The 20,633-nt window shown below is 64.1% G+C and overlaps 1 protein-coding gene across 1 annotated transcript; it reads left to right on the forward strand.

The window, feature by feature from the left end:
* The first annotated feature begins 3,169 nt into the window (after positions 1-3,169).
* CHRNA4 (cholinergic receptor nicotinic alpha 4 subunit) lies at positions 3,170-16,771 on the forward strand. The gene is given in 11 exon segments (XM_061208182.1): positions 3,170-3,184; positions 3,186-3,249; positions 3,252-3,466; positions 3,468-3,515; positions 3,517-3,625; positions 3,628-3,840; positions 5,295-5,446; positions 9,039-9,083; positions 9,171-9,280; positions 12,587-13,925; positions 16,646-16,771. Coding segments are annotated over 11 exon segments (2,436 nt in total).
* The last annotated feature ends 3,862 nt before the right edge of the window (positions 16,772-20,633 follow it).

Genomic DNA, 20,633 nt, shown 5'->3' on the forward strand with positions numbered 1-20,633 from the left:
TCCAGGATGCAGGGACACGGAGGCACCTGTTCCCCAAAGTCGGTTTCATTTGTGTATGAGCTGGGGGTTTTCCTTTCCTCTGAAAGAGCAGTTTCAGGAGCAGCGGGAGGGAGGGGCCTGGCGGCCTGGGGTAAGCACTGATTCAGCTCCCACGACACGACTAGATGATGAGTAGCTTCCTGCAATGAGTGCTTCCCAGCCGGGCGCAGGTGGGGAGGGAGGGCTGTGCAAAGTAATGAGTTAGGCCCGATTAATCTTGCTGCATTAGCAAATCTGTGGGGAAAGCCAAACAAGGTTGGACAGATGTGTGTGAACGTGTGCATGCGGCGCCCCTCTGGGTCCACCGGGGCCCCAAGCACCGTGCTAACCCCAGTCTGGCCTCGAGCGCCAGGAGGGATGGGCCTGCTGGCCGCGGCTGGGCTCTCTGGCTGGGCTCACCCGTGGGAATGGCCATTAAGACCCACCTTCTCAACTGCGTGAGCTGGCCCAGGTGCAGGGAAGGGATGCAGAGCTGACCTGGCTGTGAGCAGCTGCAGGCTCCTGCCGAGAGCCCAGGCCTCTCTCCCTGTTCAGCCTCAGCCACCGGGCGATGCCAGCACCCGGCCCAGGCCAGGATGCCAGGCTGGGTGGGGGCCTGGCCAGATCTTCTGCCCAAGTCCTTGGGCCAAATCAGCTCTTAAAGTCCGAGGCCTCCTGCATCAGGGCTGCCTGGAGATGGCTGTCAGCAGATGGAGATGGGGGCCTCAGCCCAGGCTGAGTACCCTCTGAGGGTGGGGTGCCAGAGTCTGGAACTTAAGCAAACTCCCAGGTGATTCCCTGTGCATGGCTCTGAGTGGATGTCCACAGTCCCCAGGGCTGCATTCCTGGGTGCCCCTTCCTCCAGGAAGCCTTCACAGATTGGGCCAGATCACCCTCTCTCCTCTGACTTCAGCCTAACATTCTCAGGAGCACCCAGATTTCACAAGTCCCGAGAGATGAGCCTAAAGGCAGAGGCTTGAGGAAGCATCCCCATCCCGAAAGGCGTGGGGAGTGCCACAGGGGGACGGGACAAGACAATCTCGCCTTTTCAGCCAGACAAACCCCATCCATACCTCACCTTCCTAGGCTGCCAAATGAGGGAACCCCTGCTTCCCAGAGGTGCTGAGATGGTTAGAGGAGACTTCAGAGGGACCTGGAGCGTGGTTGGCCTCTACCACCAAGAGAAGGTCGTTGAGCAAGGCACCTTCTGTCCTGGGACAGCACGGAGCAGGGACGGACAAAGAACCCAGCCGGGAGTCACCAGGGCTCATCCCCCCGTCACGCCCACCGTCCCTTCTCTGTGAGGGGGGGCTTCGCAGGTTCTGAACCTCGTGTGGCCGAGTGCTCTGCTGCGTGTGGGGAGTGGTCCAGGAGAGACGGGGGTCGGGGTTTGCCCTCCTCACCACCCCTGCACGCAGTCAGCCATCGGCCGGGCCTGTTCCCCAGCTCCTGGTTCAGTGCGACTCTTCACCTTAGAGAACCTTCTGGCTCCTGGTGCAGAGCTGGCTCGGGGAAGGGGCCTAAGGGTGTGAGAGGAACCCAGGGTTTGCACTGGGGGTGGGGGCTGAGAGGGCGGAAAGGGTAAGAGGGGGCTTGCCGGCAGAAATAGGCCACAAACCAGAGCAGGCTCCCAGCGAGTCTGTGGGCTGGTCCGGGGGCGGGCTGTGCGCTGGGGCTGGCAGCCCAGGAGGTGGCCCAGAGGGCAGGGCAGACCCTGGGGAGCTCCAGTCTGTAGGGGCACAGGCCAGCCCTGGGACATGCTATGCCTGAGGCCGGGGAGGCCAGGGTGCAGACCCTGAAGCTGGAGGGCCTGCTTGGAACCCCAGTAGTGACTGCATCACCTTGGCACGCGGGGTAACTCCTCTGCGCATTTCCTCACTGGGACACACAGGTAACCAAAGAGCCTGCCTCATAGGGATGCTGTGGGAGCCGTGCCTCAATGGCTTGGGCCAGCATCTGGGAAGCCCATGGACAGGGTGAGGGCGACCATCACTGTTGAGACTGGCCACTGCTCAGGGCCAAGCTTTTGGAAAGCTCTATTTATAGGCACCAGCCAGAGTGGATAGACAGCTCCCGAGAGGGGAGCCCTGGAGGCCTCAGAGCAATTGTGTGAGGTGTGATGAGCTAAACCTGGGACCAGAGTGCGTGAGAGCTGGGGGAGGGGCAGAGGCGATGGGGGAGGGGCAGAGGCGATGGGGGAGGAGCAGGAGAGACGGGGGAGGGGGAAGGGAGATGGGGGAGGAGGGAGATGAGGAGAAAGAGTGGAGACAGGGGAGACCAGCTGGGAGGGGGCGGGAGTGGGGGGATGCGGAGGGGCAGGGGCCTTCGCTGATGGAAGCTGCTGCCTTGGGACCAAGCCTGTTACTTGCCGAGAGCATCGCCTGCGAGGGGCGGGGACGAGGGGCTTGTGACCCGCGTTCAGCCCCCCTCAAGGGCGGGGCGCCGACTCAGGAGGAGCGCGGGAGCAGCTCCAGCCCCTCCTTCTCTGCCTCCATCCCGAGACCCGAAGTCTCGGTTTGGGGGCTGGGTTCTCCCCCCCACCGCCCCCGCAGAGCCCCCGGCGCACGGCGAACACGGATGGCTACGGGGCTCGCGTGTCTGCTGAGCGGCGACGAGTGTGCGCGCCGCAGACTGCGGTTCCGCCGCACGAAGCGGCCCCTCCCGGCCCCTCCTCCGAGCACCTGCCACCACCTCGACCCACCTGAGGGCGGAGCCCCTGCCGGGTCGTCCAGCACGCTGCCCGGGCAGCTCGGTTGCGGCCGACATTGTTCAAGACTAGTCCGGGGGCGCCAAGGGTCTGTTCTCCGGGCACCTGGGCCCGAGGCGCTCCGCGGCCGCCCCTCAGCCGCTGCCCGCCGCGCGTGGGATGGGGGCTGCCCTCACGCCGGCGCAGGCCCCCCACTCGCAGGCCGCGCAGAGCAGCGGGCGGCGGACCCCGGCCCAGGCCGGACCTGGAGGCAGCAAGAGGAGGCTTCGCCCGGGGCGGGGGCCTTAGGGTCCTCCCCGCCCCCCAAAGGGCGGGCCGCGGGGCCGAGGCTCCCCTGGACGCTTCCGGGTCCGCCAGGGACAGGCCGATAGGGGGTGGACTCTATCCTGAGCGCCTGGTTGGGGAAGACCTGTGATTTCCAAACTGCAGAGCGGGGCGGGGGTGATGAAATTAACCAGATCCGTGCGGGGCTCCCCTCCTGGCGCCCGGAGACCCTGGGTGTGCGTCCTCCCTCCAGGCAGGCGTTGAGGCTCTGGGCTGGGGACGAGGAGGGGGTCAGTGTCTCGTGGTCCGCGAACCAGACCGCGCAGGGATTCCCCAGACGCACGCAGTGACTACCGGGCCCCCACTCGTGGCTCGGGCACGTCCCCAGCCCCAGGAGGTCGAAGGAAACTTTGGCCCTGCGCGGGCAGAGCGCAGCCTCCGCGCCCCCTCTCGGCTCGCGGTCCGTTCCCCCTCCTTCTCCCCTCAGATCCTCGCCCTCCTTCCCGCTCCCTCCTCCTTTCCCTCCTCCCCCTCCTCCTCGCCGGCTGGAGGCGGGCAGGTCCGGGCGGGGCCGCGCCGCTGAGCCCACAGCCCCGCGCTCCCGGCGCGGTAGCCGCCGCCGAGCCCCGCGGGAGAAGCGCCGAACCAGGCCCGGCGGACGGAGCTGCCCGCGCGGCGCGGGGGGCATGAAGTTGGACTCGCGCGGAGCTCGGAGCAGGGGCGCGGCGGGGCCGGGAGCCGCCCGCATCTAGAGCCCGCTCGGTGCGCCATGGAGCTCGGGGGCCCGGGGGCGCCGCCGCCGCCGCTGCTGCCGCCGCTGCTGCTGCTGCTGGGGGCCGGCTTCTTGCCTGGTAAGTTCCGGGGCGCTGGAAGGACCCCCTTTCGCCCGGCTCAGGGCGGCCTCGGACCTCCGGAGCCAGAGGAAGGGAGCGGTCCCAAGCCGCGGGTGCGCGCAACGGGGCAGCCGCGGAGGCTACCCCCACCCCCCCTCCAGACGCAAAAGGGCTGAGCCAGGCAGGGTTTGGGTGGGTGAGGGGGAATGCTGTTTCAAGAGCTGGACCCAGAAGCTTCAACTTGGATGGAGAGAGGCGCGGTCCATCTCCCCCCTCCCCCGCCCCCATTTGTCCATTGTGCCAAATTTCCTTGCAGACTGCATGGTGCCTGCCCACCTCCCCCCTGCACCGGGGTTTGGGGAATCAGAGGGGTGGCCTCTGCCCTTGGCAGGGCCCCACCCAAACCTCTTCTGCTCCCCCAGGCCCACCGGGACAGGGGAAGTTCTAGCCCCCCTGCTCCCCGTTCCCTGGGAAGCCACCTTGCTATTTCAGGGGTGAGTGGAGTGTAATTCTCTGGCCTCCCCAGTGAGGAGGGGGCTACACCTTGCTGTCAGAGGGACCGGGCTGGGGCTCTGGGTTGGGAGTGAAGGGTCCTGGGCATCTAGGACTGATCCCAGGGGTACTTGTGAGTGCCCTCCTAATGTCCATCCATGACTCACAGGGGAGCAGGACCGAGCTGAGAGGAGCAGAGCAGCAGGGGTCTCCTGTCCCCCTCCTCAAACTCCCGCCCCCCCCCCATGCAGTGGTCCCAGCGAAGTCACCCAGGAGTGGCAGGGAAGCCCTCAGACCACAGATTAGCCGATGGGCAGAGCTGAATGAGGGGTCCCCTCCCCAGGCTCACTCCAGACCTGGTCATCGAGGGCAGGCTGTGTGTCCGTCCAAGAACACAGGGTGCCAGGTTCATTGTCGGGGTTTGCACTTAAAGTACCCCTTACACGTCAAAGCACGTTTTTTTCTTGGGTGATTGCTTGCGGATGCCACAGCCAAAGGAAACAGGCTCTCGGTGGCTGGACCCTCACTCTCCTTTCTCCATCTCCCTTCCTGGGTCTGCTCCCGCTGCCCTCTGCCCCCTCCTGTCCTGTGGTTACCCCCACCTTGTACTTTGAGGCAAGGTTCTCAGGACTCTGCTGGTAGCTAGAGATACAGTCCCTCCCTCCCACAGTCACGGTCTGACGGGGATGCTTCCAAATCAGCACTTATCATACCCGTTATCTACTTTCATGGTGAGAGGCACCATGCTAGGAAGGCTTCCCTGAGGAAGTTACAGACCCCCTTACAGACCCACGGGGTAGGGGAGAAACTGTGGCTGGAAGTAGAGCAGCACGTGCAAAGGTCCTGAGGTAGGAGGGATGTGCTGTGAGAAGCTGGAAGGGAGCCCAGGTGCTGAGCACGGCCTGGCAGGAGGCCCAAGGGGGCATCCTGGACGGCCACCATCCCCTGCCCCTGAGCCGCGCACCTGCTGGTCCCCGCAGTGAGCAGCCACGTGGAGACCCGGGCCCACGCGGAGGAACGGCTGCTGAAGAAACTCTTCTCTGGCTACAACAAGTGGTCCCGGCCCGTGGCCAACATCTCGGATGTAGTTCTTGTTCACTTCGGCCTGTCTATCGCACAGCTCATTGACGTGGTAGGTGATGGGGGGGTGGGGGGGGCAGTGACCTGAAGGGAGCACCCGTGTCTGGGAGGGGCTGGCCTGGAGGGGGCCCCGGGGCTGGCAGGGGCAGGGGGGCTGGATGAGCTGGGAGGGCTGCATCAGAGCTGCACGTGGAGTGTGCCCCAGCCCCGCCTTAGCCCAGCCCACACGCCTAAGCAAGCCGGGAGGCAAGGCAGGTTCTGTGCGACACCCCCAAGCCCCGCCCTTTCCTCGCTTTCCATGTAGAAAAGCTCAAAGGGCCAGATTTGCAGCAGGGGGTCCGGGCTGTCATCTTCAGAGGCAGAGAGCAGGAAGTACCTCTGTGGGGCCGGTGGTAGAGTTTAGGGCTTTTGTGTAAGTCGTGCTACTGCGTGGGATGGGGTGAGGCCGTGCGGCACCCTGGCAGCACCCTGACCTCCACCTGGTTCGGATGTGTTTCCCTTCCTGGTTGGGGACCAAGGCAGCTGCTGGGAGGAGGCCGGGGGTCCAGCTTCCGAGTAGCCACGGCTCTGGAGGGGCCGGGGCGTCCATTAGGGGTGGGAGCCCGTCCTGTGGGTCTGACTGGGTGGTAGCTGCACAGCCTGGGGCAGGGTCCCAAGGGCCTTGGAGGGTGGGCTCTGGCCTGGCAGGGAGGGGGCCTCTGGGAGCCTGGCTGGCTGGCCACGAGGAGGTCCAAGGCCGGCTGGGTTTGGGCTGGGGTCTCCAGCCAGCTCTGGTTGCACAGAGGGAGCTGGAACTTGTGCCGCTGCAGGAGGCTGTAGGTCTCTCCAAATGCCCACCGCACGCCCCTGCCGAGACCCCAACCCCAAGTGGGCTCCGTGAGGGGGGGAGCCGCCAGTTTTGGAGTCTGGAGGCCCTGGTTCCTGGCTCATGCCAGGTGTGTTGGGTGACCCTCAGGGCCCTGGTTTTCTCACCTGTGAAATGGGATGAGTGTGACAGCTCCATTTGGGGCTGAGCCGGCAACATCCAAGGGGCTCTGGGAGGTGGGAGGGGCGGTAGCCACATTCACATGGACAGAAAGGGCCGTGCTTGGACCCCATCAGCAGAGAGACCCGGTCAGTCCCCCTGTCCTGGCCTGTGCCCTCAGGCCTCCTGGAACCAGGCCTTAAATGCTTCCTGTAAAGTACTCCTGGCTGGGGCACAGCCAGAAGGCAACTCAGGATGGCAGGGGTCCCGACCCACTGCATTTGCAAATGCTGTTCCCAGTGGTGGCTGTGGCTTCATGTTCTGGGTCGGCTGCACCGCGGCCTGTCCCCCTACCTGAGCTCCTGGGGCTGCCTCATCCACCCCCTGCCACATGGCAGCATCCGCCCCCCATCACCGCTTCTCCCCGGTTTGCCCAGGAGAGACAGCCTGTAGCACACCAGCTCCGAGACACCAGCGAGGGACCCACCCGAGGCCCCGTGGCAGCACCAGGCAGGACAGGAGCGGCTCCCAGGCTCTGCTGTCTGCAGCCACGCTGGCCAAGGGCACTCCTGCACACACGCGTGTGCTGACAAGACGTCCTTGCCCATCCTGGGTGCTGGCCGTTTGTGGAAGGGGCAGCCTCCCTGCCCCACTGTTTGTGGGGCTCGGGTGTTTGCTGCAGGTCTGTGCCCCGGTGCAGAGTGCTTGTGTGTGTGAGTTCACGCCTGCAGAGGAGGCTGGGGAATTCCTGGGCGCTTCTGGGCCCCGGGCTGACGTTGCAGGTGCCGGAATGTACAGAGGGCACCTCAAACGGGTGCTTGGGGGGACAGCTGCGTTGGGGGGCGGCTGGCACGAAGGGGAGGAGGCCAGGCCCCGCCACCTGGAAGCTTGTTCTGAGCCTGGGGGCGGGGGATGGGGCAGAGCCCGGCAGGCTGTCCCCAGGGGGGAAGGGCAGGGACGTGGTGATGGGGGCCGCACCGCAGGACTGCACTGCCAAGGTCGAGGTCGTTGGACGTGGTGTCCGGGCCCCACTCACGTCACACTTATCCTCAGTGTCCTCTGGCAGCCCATCCCACGTGGCCCTGAGAGAGCAGGGCCAAGGGCAGTGCCTGGGCCGCAGGAGATGTGGTCCCCTCCTGTGACCTGGCTGATGGGGGCTTGTCCCCTGGGGGAAGCAGGAGGGGAAGCTCCCAGGGACACCAGCCCCCACCCCCGGCCCTGGGCGCTTTGCTTGCTTGACCACCCTTGGTTTCTTTGGCCTCAGCAGTTGTCCCAATGGCCTGTGTGTCCCTGGTCTGGGGCAGATGGGGGCAAAGCTTGGGCCATCAGAAAGTGGGGGCAAAGCTTGGGCCATCAGAAAGTGGGGGCAAAGCTTGGGCCATCAGAAAGTGGGGGCAAAGCTTGGGCCATCAGAAAGTGGGGGCAAAGCTTGGGCCATCAGAAAGTGGGGGCAAAGCTTGGGCCATCAGAAAGTGGGGGCAAAGCTTGGGCCATCAGAAAGTGGGGGCAAAGCTTGGGCCATCAGAAAGTGGGGGCAAAGCTTGGGCATCAGAAAGAGGGGGCAAAGCTTGGGCATCAGAAAGAGGGGGCAAAGCTTGGGCATCAGAAAGTGGGGGCAAAGCTTGGGCATCAGAAAGGGGGGGCAAAGCTTAGGCATCAGAAAGTGGGGGCAAAGCTTGGGCATCAGAAAGAGGGAGGAGGCTGGTTCCGGCGCTGCTCCCCAAACCCTGTGTCCCGTGTCCACTCCCTCCCCACACCCTGTGTCCCGTGTCCACTCCCTCTTCCCCCAGGGAAAGAGCCCCTTTGGTCCTCTCTGGTCCCCATGGGCTCCCTGCTCTCTGAGGGGACCCCCCATCAGCTGCTGAGGGCCCTGCCCCAAACTTTGGGCAAGGAGCCAGCCCCCAAGCCCAGCTGCCCTCTGAGTGGGCTGGGTGTGGCCATGGTCCCTGGAGGTTGGTTCAGAGTGGGGTGTGAGGACCCCTACGTCCCTGCACGGAGCCTGGCGGTCTTCTCCAGAGGCCTCCAGCCTGTGCTGGACCTGACGGCCCGTCCGTGAACCCGGGAGGGCTGTGAAGTCGGGGGAGGTGCAGAGGCCGGAAGGGAGCTCACAGCGTGTGTGGTCCGGCCTTTCTCACCTGGACAGGTGCCCACTCAGTGACCTGGAGAGGAGCCTGCCGGGTCTCCTGCTCCCACCTCACCTGTTTTAGCCCCTCACCTTCAGGTCCTGAGGCTCAGGCCCTGGGGGGCAGTTTGGCCAGTGAGTGGGTTGCCCTGGTGCAGCAGGAGGGGCAGGTGCCAGCTCACCTGGAGCCCATCCGCAGGGCAGCTGCCCCGCCAGCCGGGATGGAGCAATGCAGGTGGGCAGGGCCAGCACGGCCGCCTGGGAAGGGGCGCCGTCTCCCTCTCTCTGAGACCCTTCGGTAGCTGGAGGAGGGCCAGGCCCGGCCACCAGTGAAGTCAGCTGAACGTTGTCCTCACTTTCCTTCTGGCCCTGAGTCCCCTCTGGGCCTGCCATCCTGGGCTTGGTTGCCTCCAGGGACAAGGCGCTCACTCCCGCCTGAGGTCACCCACTCCCCACGTTCAGCCCTGGCCCATCCTTTCGGGTAAGGAGTCTCGGCCAGAGAGACGTGTCCTGAACCCGAGGGCATCACAACCTACCTTCTTCTCGTTTGTGCCCTAGGATGAGAAGAACCAGATGATGACGACGAACGTGTGGGTGAAGCAGGTGAGAGGGAGGGAGCCCCCACTGCTCCCCCGCCCCTCCCTGCCCCTGCTCCTCCCCCTCACCGACCACCCCCCTCGCTTCCCCCAGGAGTGGCATGACTACAAGCTGCGCTGGGACCCCGCTGACTACGAGAACGTGACCTCCATCCGCATCCCCTCTGAGCTCATCTGGCGGCCGGACATCGTCCTGTACAACAAGTGAGCCCGGGGTTCTTAGCCGGCAGGGTGGCAGGTGCCTGGGTCCAGCCGTGCTCCGGCCAGGCCACTCTTCCAAGGCCGGTGTGAGCAAGAGGCAGGCGGCTTGTCTGGGCTGAGGGCAGGCTCGGAAGGAGGAAGAGTGAGTAAAGGAGGGTGTTGAGGCCTGGGGTGTGGGGGGCAGGCCCATCAGCGGGCAACGTGGCAAGGAGACGGGGTCCTGGGGGCAGCAGTGGCGCCTGGGGCTCCGTCCCTGCCCAGGCTGGGGCAGGGGCCTCGGTCACTCACGGGCCGGGAAGGGGTCTGAGCTCCTCCCAGGATGACTGCAGGCCCTGCAGCTGCTCCACCTCGGGCTGGAGTCCTTTCCAGAGTCAGTCCCTGTCCGGGGACAGTGGGCCCTGCACACGCAGCTGACCGCGTCCGGGAACAAAGGTCGGGAGGTGTAGGGGAGGAAGCCCCAGGACGGCCTCCCCATCCCGGCTTGCTGCCTCCACCCCCGCCCTCCTCCTGCCCCTCCATCTGTGCCCGCAGTCTCCCCAAACCCCGCTAATCACACGCAAGCAAACAAAGCCTCTGTCTGGGCCGTGTGTCCCTGGCTCTGGAATCTGATCTCTTGGAGGGTGTTTCTGTGCTGGGGGGCCGGGGTGTTATGGGCACGGCGGTGGCCGACAGTGGGCTCCAGAGGGCTGGCGTCCTTGAACTTGTCCTTTCCTGGGATCTTCAAGGTGTCCCTGACCTCGAGGCAGCCTGGTGCCCTCCCGCGTCCCCGTGTCCCTGCTGCGTCATTGCCAGGCCAGCTCACCCTGAGCTGAATCCACACTGGCAGATCCAGACTCGGGCCTGGGTGGCGGCAGTTCCACAGCACTTACAGCTACAGCAAATGGAAGCACTTGGTCCCCTCTGGTTCCAGCCATCTGCCCACAGCCCCCTGCCCTCCCACCAAGACCCCAGTGCTTCTGCACAAAAGCCCTCCTGGGCCCCCAGGGTTGGGCCTGACCTACAAAATGCTGCTATTTGATTAAGAACGATTGGGCTCCTCTTGCAGCTTAATTGATTCCAGTAATGGCAGCGGGAGAGCGGCCGCACGTGGAGGAGATGGTTTTCGGGGCTGCATTAAGGGGGGGCCGCGCGGTGAACGGAAGGCGGGGCAGGCTCTCCGCTCTCCCTCTGCAAGCTGCCAGGTCTGATCCTGCGCCCTGGAGTTCTCCAGCCGCCCGGTCCCCCCGGGGTCCACGCTCAGCTGCCCCAGCCCCCTGCCCCGCTGGGACCTAGCACGGAATACGCCTGAGTGGCTCTTTGATCCAGAACATAGGTATCAGGGTCAGAACTCTGGCGCCCAGGGGAGCATTGTCAGGACTGCTCTGGGAGCCATACAGCCCCGGGGACGGCAGCCTGGGAGAATGGGGCCGCCACCCAAGGCCCCTCTCTTTCTGGCCTCCTTACCAAGACCCATGGGAGGTAGCGGGATGGACCTCCAGCTTCTCTTGGGAATGGAGATCGGCACCGAGGCCCTCTCTGGATGGGGCTGGGCGTGGTTGAGGACAGACCCCAGAGCTGGTGGCTGATGCTGGCCGGACGGCCACTGAGGAGGCCTGTTTCCAGGGGCAGCGGGTAGCTGACGGCCAGGGCCGTGTGCGTTTAGTGAGGCCGAGCGGTCAGCACAGGCTGCTGGGCGAGGGGAAGGGTTGGGGGGTTGCTTTTGTGATAGCTTTGGGGCACCCCTTCAAGGTTGGAGGGCGTGCACGTGAGGCCATGCCACCCACCGGGGGCTCCCCTGCGTCGGCCTGTCAGGCAGAGGGTCTCACGTGGATGGGCGTCTGCGGCCTGGAGCAGGAACGGGACCAGCCGGGTCGGGCGCCTCTTCTCCGTGTGCGCGGTCACGCGGTCCCGCTGTCCACACCCCTGGGCTTGCTGGGGGCACGGCCCCGTTGGGTGGTGCTTTGTCCCTCGGGCACAGGAGCCAGCTGTGGGGGGAGGGGCGGGACTTCGTGCAGCGGTGACGGGTAGTGACAGCGTGCCCTGGGGAAAGCTCTCCTTCCTGGCGCTGCGCTAGGCGCCGGGTCCCACGTGCAGAGCCCTAGGCCCTCTGAGGACCTGGCCGGGGCCGACGTGCCCTCAGCACACGAGTGTGACGACACGGGCTTGGTGACTAGCGTCCGGTGCCCCTCAGTCCTGGGGCCAGCTGTCTCGGGGGTGTCCTGGGGGGAGGAGGCGAGGTCTCCCATCAGCGTTTCAGAGCCGAAGCGGCAGGGCTGCTGGAGGGGCTGGGGGAACGGCTGCCGCCTCAACCTGCCTGTGGGCACCACGCACGGTCAGCGTGGGCAGCCCAGGCCTTGTGGGCACCACGCACGGTCAGCGTGGGCAGCTCAGGCCTTGTGGGGAAACAGGCCGACAGAGGGGCCCCCGAGGCCCAGGTGGCACCCACTCAGGACCCAGACTGGGGACCGGATGCTTCCAGCTGCAGAGGAGAGAGTGGCTGACTCTGGGGGCAAGAAGGGCTCTCAGGGGGCCGTGAGCAGGTGTCCCTGTGTCCCCACGGCCGGCTGCCTCACCTCTCATGGTGTCAGTGTGCCCCCCATCCCACCATGGGTGTCTTTGGTGGAGAAAACCGAGGTGGACGTCACTGTCTGGGAGGCCCAGGGCCAGGGCTGCAGGCTGGGCACTCTGCCCACGAGGAGAAGGGCTGGGACAGCAGCCCCTCGCTCTGTCGCCCGCCCCGGTCTGTGGACAGGGCACCCCAAGGCCGAGGGAGAGGCAGGAGGGCTGAGGGCCTGGGATGTGACGCTGGAGTCCCCATCCTGCTCGGGGTGGGCCCAGACTGGTCTGCCTCGTTGGGCCTTGGAGTCCTCACCTGTGCAGGAAGGGGGGTCCTGCCTCTAAGTCTGGGGGTGGTCAATGGGGAGAAAACACCAGTCTGGAGCAGGAGAAGGTGGCCGGACAGGTCCGACTTCTGCCCAGGTCTGGGGTGACCGCAGGGGACGAGGTGCTCTGCGTGCTACCCAGGGGTCACTTGTGTCCCTGAGGCCCCTGATGTGGCGTGGACGGCCTTTCCAGCCGCAAATAATCATGGTCGTCACCACCATCAAGCTTGGGCGTCAGGCGCGGTGTGGGCCGCTGAGACGGTCTCCACGGAGCATCGCCCCCAGGGTAGGGGTGACAGCGAGGGGGGCGGGCGAGCCACGAGCCCAGGGCTGCCCCCTCCCGGGCAAAGCCACTGTGAAGTGGGGGCGCGTACGGCGGGCGGGGGGAAGAGAGCTTCCGGGCCGCGGGTGCTGGGCACCTCGCCCACCACCTCTCTCTCCCACCCAGCGCGGACGGGGACTTTGCCGTCACCCACCTGACCAAGGCCCACCTCTTTCACGACGGGCGGGTGCAGTGGACACCCCCAGCCATCTACAAGAGCTCCTGCAGCATCGACGTCACCTTCTTCCCCTTCGACCAGCAGAACTGCACCATGAAGTTCGGGTCCTGGACCTACGACAAGGCCAAGATCGACCTGGTGAGCATGCACAGCCGCGTGGACCAGCTGGACTTCTGGGAGAGCGGCGAGTGGGTCATCGTGGATGCCGTGGGCACCTACAACACGCGCAAGTACGAGTGCTGCGCGGAGGTGTACCCGGACATCACGTACGCCTTCGTCATCCGGCGCCTGCCGCTCTTCTACACCGTCAACCTCGTCATCCCCTGCCTGCTCATCTCCTGCCTCACGGTGCTCGTCTTCTACCTGCCCTCCGAGTGCGGCGAGAAGATCACGCTCTGCATCTCCGTGCTGCTCTCGCTCACCGTCTTCCTGCTGCTCATCACCGAGATCATCCCGTCCACCTCGCTGGTCATCCCGCTCATCGGCGAGTACCTGCTCTTCACCATGATATTCGTCACGCTCTCCATCATCATCGCTGTCTTCACGCTCAACGTGCACCACCGCTCCCCGCGCACGCACACCATGCCCGCCTGGGTCCGCCGCGTCTTCCTGGACGTCGTGCCGCGCCTGCTCTTCATGAAGCGGCCGTCCGTGGTCAAGGACAACTGCCGGCGGCTCATCGAGTCCGTGCACAAGGCGGCCGGGGCCCCGCGCTTCTGGCCGGAGCCCCGGGGGGAGCCCGAGCTCAGGAGTACGGGCCCCGCCACGTCCCCGACCCCGTCCTGTGGCCCGGACCAGCCGGGCAAGCCCCAGCCGGCCTGCACGTCGCCCTCGGACCAGGCCTCTGCTCTCCAGCCCTCAGAGGCCGAGAAGGCCAGCCCCTGCCCCTCGCCCGGGCCCTGCCGCCCACCAGGGCTCGCCAAGGCCCGGTCCCTGAGCGTCCAGCACGTGTCCGGCCCCAGCGAAGTGGCAGAGGGTGGCGTGAGGTGCCGGTCCCAGAGCATCCAGTACTGCGTGCCCCGAGAAGAGGCCGCCTCCCCAGCCGACCGCCCGGCGGACGGCTCCCCTGCCTCGCTGACCACGGCCCCCTCGGCCGAGCTTCCGCCCCCAGACCAGGCCTCCCCTTGCAAATGCAAGTGCAGGAAGGAGGCGGAGGCACCGAATGCCGCGCTCAAGGCCCCCGGCACCAGAGCGCCACCCCTGCCCCTGTCGCCAGCTCTGGCGCGGGCGGTTGAGGGTGTCCACTACATTGCAGACCACCTGAAGGCGGAAGACACAGACTTCTCGGTAAGTCCCCGCTGCGGCCGTGTCAGATGGGCCCCGCTGCCCTGTCCACTCTGAAGGAGGGGGTGGCCGGTGAAAGACCCAGAAACCAGGTCCCGGAGCTGGCTGCTCAGCTTGGAGGCCCCCCCCGCCGTCTGTTCCCTCTGCCCCAAGCCCCCGAGACCAGCAGGGGTCCCTGCGGTCACTGAGTGGCTGGCGGAGAGCAGAGTGGATCTCGGGCACCCCCTTTGGGCTTCAGGGCGCAGGGAGCCTGCAGGCAGGGGTGGGGCTGCCAGCACCATCTGTACCTGGTGAGCGCCTCCCCCGACCTCGAGCGCCCCCCACCCCGCCAAGGGCTCCCGAAGAAGGACTGGGGGGTGTCTGGGCCCTGGGGTTGGGGTGAGAGGGGCTGAGAGGAGAGAGGAGGGGGCTGAGTGGCCTCAGCGTCCTGGCGGGGGGAGAGGAGAATTCAGGCCTGGGACACAGCCCTGCCTCTCTGGCCGGCGCCCCTGTGCCCAGCTGGGGAGAGGGCGCCTGGGGTCCGGGTGGGCAGGGCGGGTGCTCAGACATGGCCGAGACTTAGGGTCCCGTGGAGTTGGTGGGGGGCGGCAGTGGGGCTGCTCCCCGAGGCTCAGGCTCCACTGGCCACGTCGTGGGTGCCTGTGAGGGTGGGTCCAGGCTGGCGGCCGAGCCCCAGTTCAGGGCATGGGCAGCGACAGGCGGGCAGGGGGAGGCCACTGGTCAGTCGGCCTGGTCATTACCGGCTGCTCAACCTGGGCATCGGCTATGCTGCGTTGACCTTGCCCCGCATTAGCTTCTTCTTGCCCGTGACATGGACCCCGGGTGCGGGCGTGACCTGCTGTCCTCTCCCTGGACCTGGGGGCGGGTGTGACACTGCCATTCGCTCCAGGAACCTCCTGGTCCCTTTGCTTCCTTGGGAATGGCCCGTGATGGTTTCCCGGACATGCGTGATCCCTGGGGACCGTCTGTCCCGTGGCTGAGCCCCACCTCCAGCAGTGAGCCGGTCTCCCAGTCATCCCCCTGAATCCCAAGGGGCTGTGAGGCCACCTGGGGGTTTCTGGAAGGTTCCATCTTGCAGCCAGCTCTTGAGACAAGAGGAGCTCTGGCTCTAGCGCGGGCTTGAGGGCCTGCTGAGCAGAGACCGATGCCTTTGAAGTGTCCCCAGGATCTCGGAGGCCCAGCGGTCCTCAGCGCAGGGCCGGCCCCTCGTCCCCAGACCCCTCCACCAGCGTCGTGGGCCTGGCTGTGGCGACCTGGTTCTGGGTCCGGGCGTCATCCCCGGGCTCTGGGGAGCAAAGCGACTTCACAGGAACCAGCCTGGGATCGGGGCTGGGGCAGCTTTGTCTGCGAGCATTTCATCCTGGGAGGAGGGGTGGTTTGAAAGGCAGCGCGGAGGCGCGCGCCGCGGGGCTGCTTCCTGGAACAGAGGGTCCTGGCGCTGCCTCGCTTATAGTGACCCCATTTGCTCTGGTTTCCTGAGAATAAACACGGCTCTTTCAGCTTTGGCTTAAAACTATCAGGACGCTTCTGATTACTTTAAAAATCAGAGCACAAAACAGCAGTGAAAAGTCTTCTTTCCCTTGACGGCCCCACAACGGGGGTGTGATGACCCTGCCCTTGCCTGGGCCTATCAGACCCGCTAGCGTCTGGCTGGCCTGAGCCTGGGGGCTGCATCCTTTCTGGTCACTCAGGGGCTGACAGCTGCCCACCCAGGAACCGCCTGTGGTCTCCCTGAGCCTTTGCCCTGGGGTCACACCAGGTGGAGGCTGGGACCTGCTCGCCCAGTGTGGACGTGTAACCATGGCCCGTCCTGCGCCGCCCTGGGCCTCGGGGTCTCACCTGCAGACGGGATGGTGCAGCCACCTTCCTCGTCGGGTCCAAGGGAGCGACCGCAGGTGATGCACTCAGCGCGTTTCCCACTTCGAGCCCGGGGTGCCCCCCTTGCCCTTCCATGGAGCCCTCTGCCCCGGCAGCTGCCCGGCTCAGAGCCTGCTCGCAGCTCAGGGCTGTGCCCACCTTCACATGTGACCCTCACCCTCAAGGGGCTTTAGGGACAGAGCTGAGAGACCCACTGACCCATGAGGGGCTCGAGCCACGTGGGCAGCCGGCCGTGAGTGCCGCCCCGGGGCAGGGGGCAGGAGTGGAGGGCAGTTGGGACTCAGCTGTCACTCTTGGGACGCCGTCCACCGTGGAGCCCGCCCTGGGCTTTCTGTTGGAGGCCAGGCCCCGTTACTCAGGCTGCTCCTGGCTCTTACCCTGCACAGCCAAGGGGCTGTGGGTGCCCCCTCCCTGGGCCTCACTTGCCCACCTGCAAATGGGGGTGTACTGGCTGGTCCCCACGGTGCCGCCAGCTTTAGCAAACCCAGAGCACGTTACACCGTGACACAGCGCGGACCCTGGCATTCCTCCAGAGGCATCACTACCTTCTTGGAGCTCAGGCAGGTGAAGTCAGGTGGGGCCACCATGCTGGACCCTGTCCCCTGCAGTGGCTCTGCTGTCCACCCCCTGTAGAGGGCATTGACCCTGCAGCCCACTGCTTCTGAGCCCAGACTTCAGCTGGACAAGCCATTTCTCTGTGGCCCCTTTCCACCCCTCAACCCAGTACAGGTGTGCCTGTGACCTTGGTGACCTTGGGGCAAGGATAGGAACAGAGCTTCTAGAAGGTTGGCGCTGCGTGAGGCCTGAGGGTGTGGCCGGGCGTGACCGGGTGTGTCTGTCCACAGGTGAAGCAGGACTGGAAGTACGTGGCCATGGTCATCGACCGCATCTTCCTCTGGGTGTTCATCCTCGTCTGCCTGCTGGGGACGGTGGGCCTCTTCCTGCCGCCCTGGCTGGCCGGCATGATCTAGGGGACTCCCCGCACTCGATGCGGTCACGCCACTCACCAGATTGCCCCCCATCATCTGTCTGCTGTGAGATGGCCTTGGAAGCTGCCTCCTGGGGACCTGCCCGGGAGGCTGGTAAACGCCTGTCTATCTGCAGGGCGGTGTATCCGGAGCATGGTGACATGATGGCCTCCCGCCAGGACGCACGTCTGACCGCTCTCGGCAAATGTCCCAGCCGCCCCGACTGTCCCAGGGCCACGCCCCTCGGCCACACTCAGCCCCTCTCAGCCCCCAAAGCCCCTCGTCCCTGTGGGATCCCCGAGGCCCAGGCACTGAGCCGGGCCTGGCTGCCTCTCCCACCCGGGCCTGGGGCACCCGTGGGTCCTCAGACCTGCTCTCTCTGACCCCAGAGGCGTCAGCAAACATTCGAACCTCATTTGCCAGGGGAGGGTCCAAGCAGGGATTTTATTTTGGTCTGTTCTGGGTAAATTAACGAAAACCCAGATTTTGTGCCTGAGGGGCCTTGGGGATGGAGTGATGAGACGTGGTCCTGCTCGGAGGAGAATCTAGTGGCAGGTCCCCCTCGGGTGAGGGATCCTCAGCCCCAGGGAGTCCAGATGTCTGCCTTCCAGGGATGCCGGGGGTCTCGGGCCAGCACTTCACAGGGGCCTGTGATGCCCCCAGACCCCCATGGGCCCTGGTACTTTGTGAGGGACCCGGAGCCACGTTCAGGACCCAGGTCCGGGCTCCCCGACACCTCCCGTGGGTTCCCCTCTGCCCCGAGGGGACCCCTCGGGGGCATAGACACAGGTAGGACTTCCCTGACACAGTAGCCATGGTGACCTGGGGGGACCCGAGGACAGCCCATCTGGCCGACTTGGAGACCCTCTGGAGTGTGGTCCCTGGGGGTGGAGCCCCTGAGAAACATCGAGGGGGTGGAGGGGACCCTCCACAGGCCTCCCCCCAGCCCAGGAGCCCCACCTCACACCATGCGGGGGCTGCCCTGCCCGAGGTGGTGGGGGGAGGTGCCCACCCCGCCGCCTGTGAAGCTCGGGACGGCCCCCTGGACATCCAGGACCCCATCTGCCCATCTCGGTTCGGCACCTGCCTCCTGGGGCCATTGGGGCACCAATCCCAGGATGCTGGGGGAGAGCCCGGGTGGGTGTTCACCAGGACCCAGGACCGGGCGGTGGAAGGGGGGAGGGCCAGGCCGCCGAGGACGCAGCCTGGACGCAGATCTCAGATGTCAGCGCCTCAATCCTCCTTACGTAAGCGATCCAGCGCCAGATATGGGGCAGCTGTGGGGAGCCCTGGGGGTGCCCAGCTGCAGATGCTCTTTTCTGGGTCGGGAGAGCGCAGGAGCCCCAGGTGGGGATGCTTCCCCTTTCTGGTTTCTGCTTTTTCTGTTTTTTGAGACCCAAACACAAGTCAGAAAATCCGCACACAGAATAGATCACCCACATTCCCACCAAATTAACCATGACCACTATTTTGGGGTATTTACCTCCAGGGTTTTTGTTTTGTTTGTTTTGATTGACATGAAATTTACCTATAACAAAATGCCGGGTCTTAAGCCCTCAGATCAGTGAGTTTTACTAGATTCAACCCCAAGGCCCCCATCTACCAGAGCCCCCTCCAGCCCCTTCCAGCCTGTGCCCCGGTGGCAGTGATGGCTCTAATTTCCTCACCAGAGGTGGTCTCTGCCTGTCCCTGACCTTGGTATGAGTGGAACCCCCCGTTCTCAGCCTTTCTGTCCTGTTCTTCCACCCGGTGTGGTGCGGTCAACACCCACCATGGCTGTGTCTCCATCCATAAACAGTTTTGTCGTTAGTTGCTGAGTCGTGTTTTTCTGTCCGAATAAACTAAAGCAAGTCTGTGTCTCCGTCACCTGTGCTGGCCTCTGTCCGGTCATTCTGACTCAAGCCGTGTGCAGGTCCTGCTGGGTGTCCTCCTTCTTTCTCTTAGTGTTGACTGTGTTTCATTTTCTGTGTCTTGTGATGTTTTGACACCGTGGGGGCCTCACACACCCGGGAGAGGGTTGTTTCAGCACCATTTGTTGAAACACTGACCCTTCTACATTAAAATGCCTAAAAACAGTTTCCTCATATATTTTCTGTGCTTTTTAATGGTTTTTGGTCCAGTATGGGTTACTCCATCACGGCTAGAAGTAGAACGCTGTATCTTGTCTTTTAATGCAATCTTTTGAAGAGTTAAACTCCCCGCTATTTGTTGTAATTTCTGCTACACTGGGATATGGTTAGGCCGTCTCTTATTTTTCTGTTTGCATGTGTTCTATCCCCCTACATAGAAGAAAAACTTGATCTAGTTGGCTAATCTTGAAGGTTATATGTTCAGTGTTTTCCCTCCTGGTGGCTGCTCCTAACTTAAAGAGTGTTGGTATTTTTCAAGAGCTTAACAAGTTGATGTGAAAACTGTCTCCATCATGCCTCCCACCTCCAAAGAAAGCAAGCACCTCGGCTGCCCTCAGGGATTCTGGAACAGCCTGGAATCTAGTCTAGGTTGCCACCGATGTGATGGTCTGGGGAAGGCTTGACGATTCCATGAATGGCGAACGTCACTAGGGTTTTTACTTACCTGGGATTTTCCGTGTGTCGGGCCTAAGTGCTGGTTACTTTCCCTTTCTGCAGAAAACTCCACCAACCGGATTTCGAAGAGGATCCCGTGTGACGTGTGACCTGCCTTCTCAGACCTTGTGGGCCTCAGAATGTATTTTCACCCCGTTCGTTTCAGTAATAATTCTGCTGGGCATAAAATTCAAGCCTTTTCCCTTCAACATTCTGAGGTCATTTCCCCCCACCTTTTGAAGTAGAGTGACTCTTGTCTTTTTGTAGAAAAGCGTTTAAAGAATTTCCCCACCGTCTTTGTTTTTTTGCATCAGTGAATCGAAGGGTATGTTTTAAAAGTCAGTCCCATTTCGCCCTCTGCGACTTTCCGTCTGGGATCTTAAATCCTTCTCTAATTCTCAAATCTTTAAAAAGTACTTATTTCAACATTCTGCCCCCTCCATTGACTTCCCGTTTCTTCTTGGAGCCCCTCATGAAGATGCAACGCTTTTTCCATTTTTATCCTCCCCCGAGCCCCTGGGTGGCTTCTCTCCACCGGATCCCACGGCCTGTCTGAAGTTGGGCCCGTAATTACTGAGCCTGCCTCACCGACTTTATTTCTCCTTTTGTTTCCCACGCCATGTTTCCTCGCACCTGTTCATTTCAACTCCATGTTATTACTACCCGTCCTTCCGTCTTTGAAGATGCTGTAATTTTAAATTAATGGACGAAATGGGACCCGCATTCTCCTTCAACTCCCGAGACCTGCTCGGCGGTCGTGCGGCTCATATGTCGCGTTTCCCGTTAACTCACCTCCCAAACCCGGGAGCAGCGCTGCGCGTGTGAACGTGCGGGAGCGCGTGTGCCCACAGGGGGAGATGCACGCATGCGTGTGTGTGTGTATGTGCGCGTGCGCGGGGGTGGGGGGGAGATCTGGGAGGGACGTTTACTGTCCTGTGACGGCTTCATGTCAGCCCTCAAGGCAGCTCAAACCACAAAGGGCCAGAGGCGATGCTCCTGGACAAGGTGGCTGGCAGGGGCCAGTGCCCACTCCTGCCCATCTCGCCCTTCCTGCGGGGGCGTCACCGCCTCCTGAGCAGGCGTCCCCCGGCTCTGGAGCCTTCTCCTCTGCCCCTTGCCGGCCGCGTCCTGACCGGTGGTCCCTGGCAGCGTCCACCCCCTCCTCCTGCTGCCCCCGGCCCTCTCCGCCCAGCCTTGGAGACGCGAGGGACTCAGTCCTGGGACGAGCCCAGTCTGTTTCACTGCCACTCTGAGATGGCGGCACCCACACTCTGCCCCCGTGAACCCCACTCTCGCCAACC

Source organism: Eubalaena glacialis, chromosome 13, assembly GCF_028564815.1.
Source record: "Eubalaena glacialis isolate mEubGla1 chromosome 13, mEubGla1.1.hap2.+ XY, whole genome shotgun sequence".
In the NCBI taxonomy this organism is placed as follows: Eukaryota; Metazoa; Chordata; class Mammalia; order Artiodactyla; family Balaenidae; genus Eubalaena; species Eubalaena glacialis.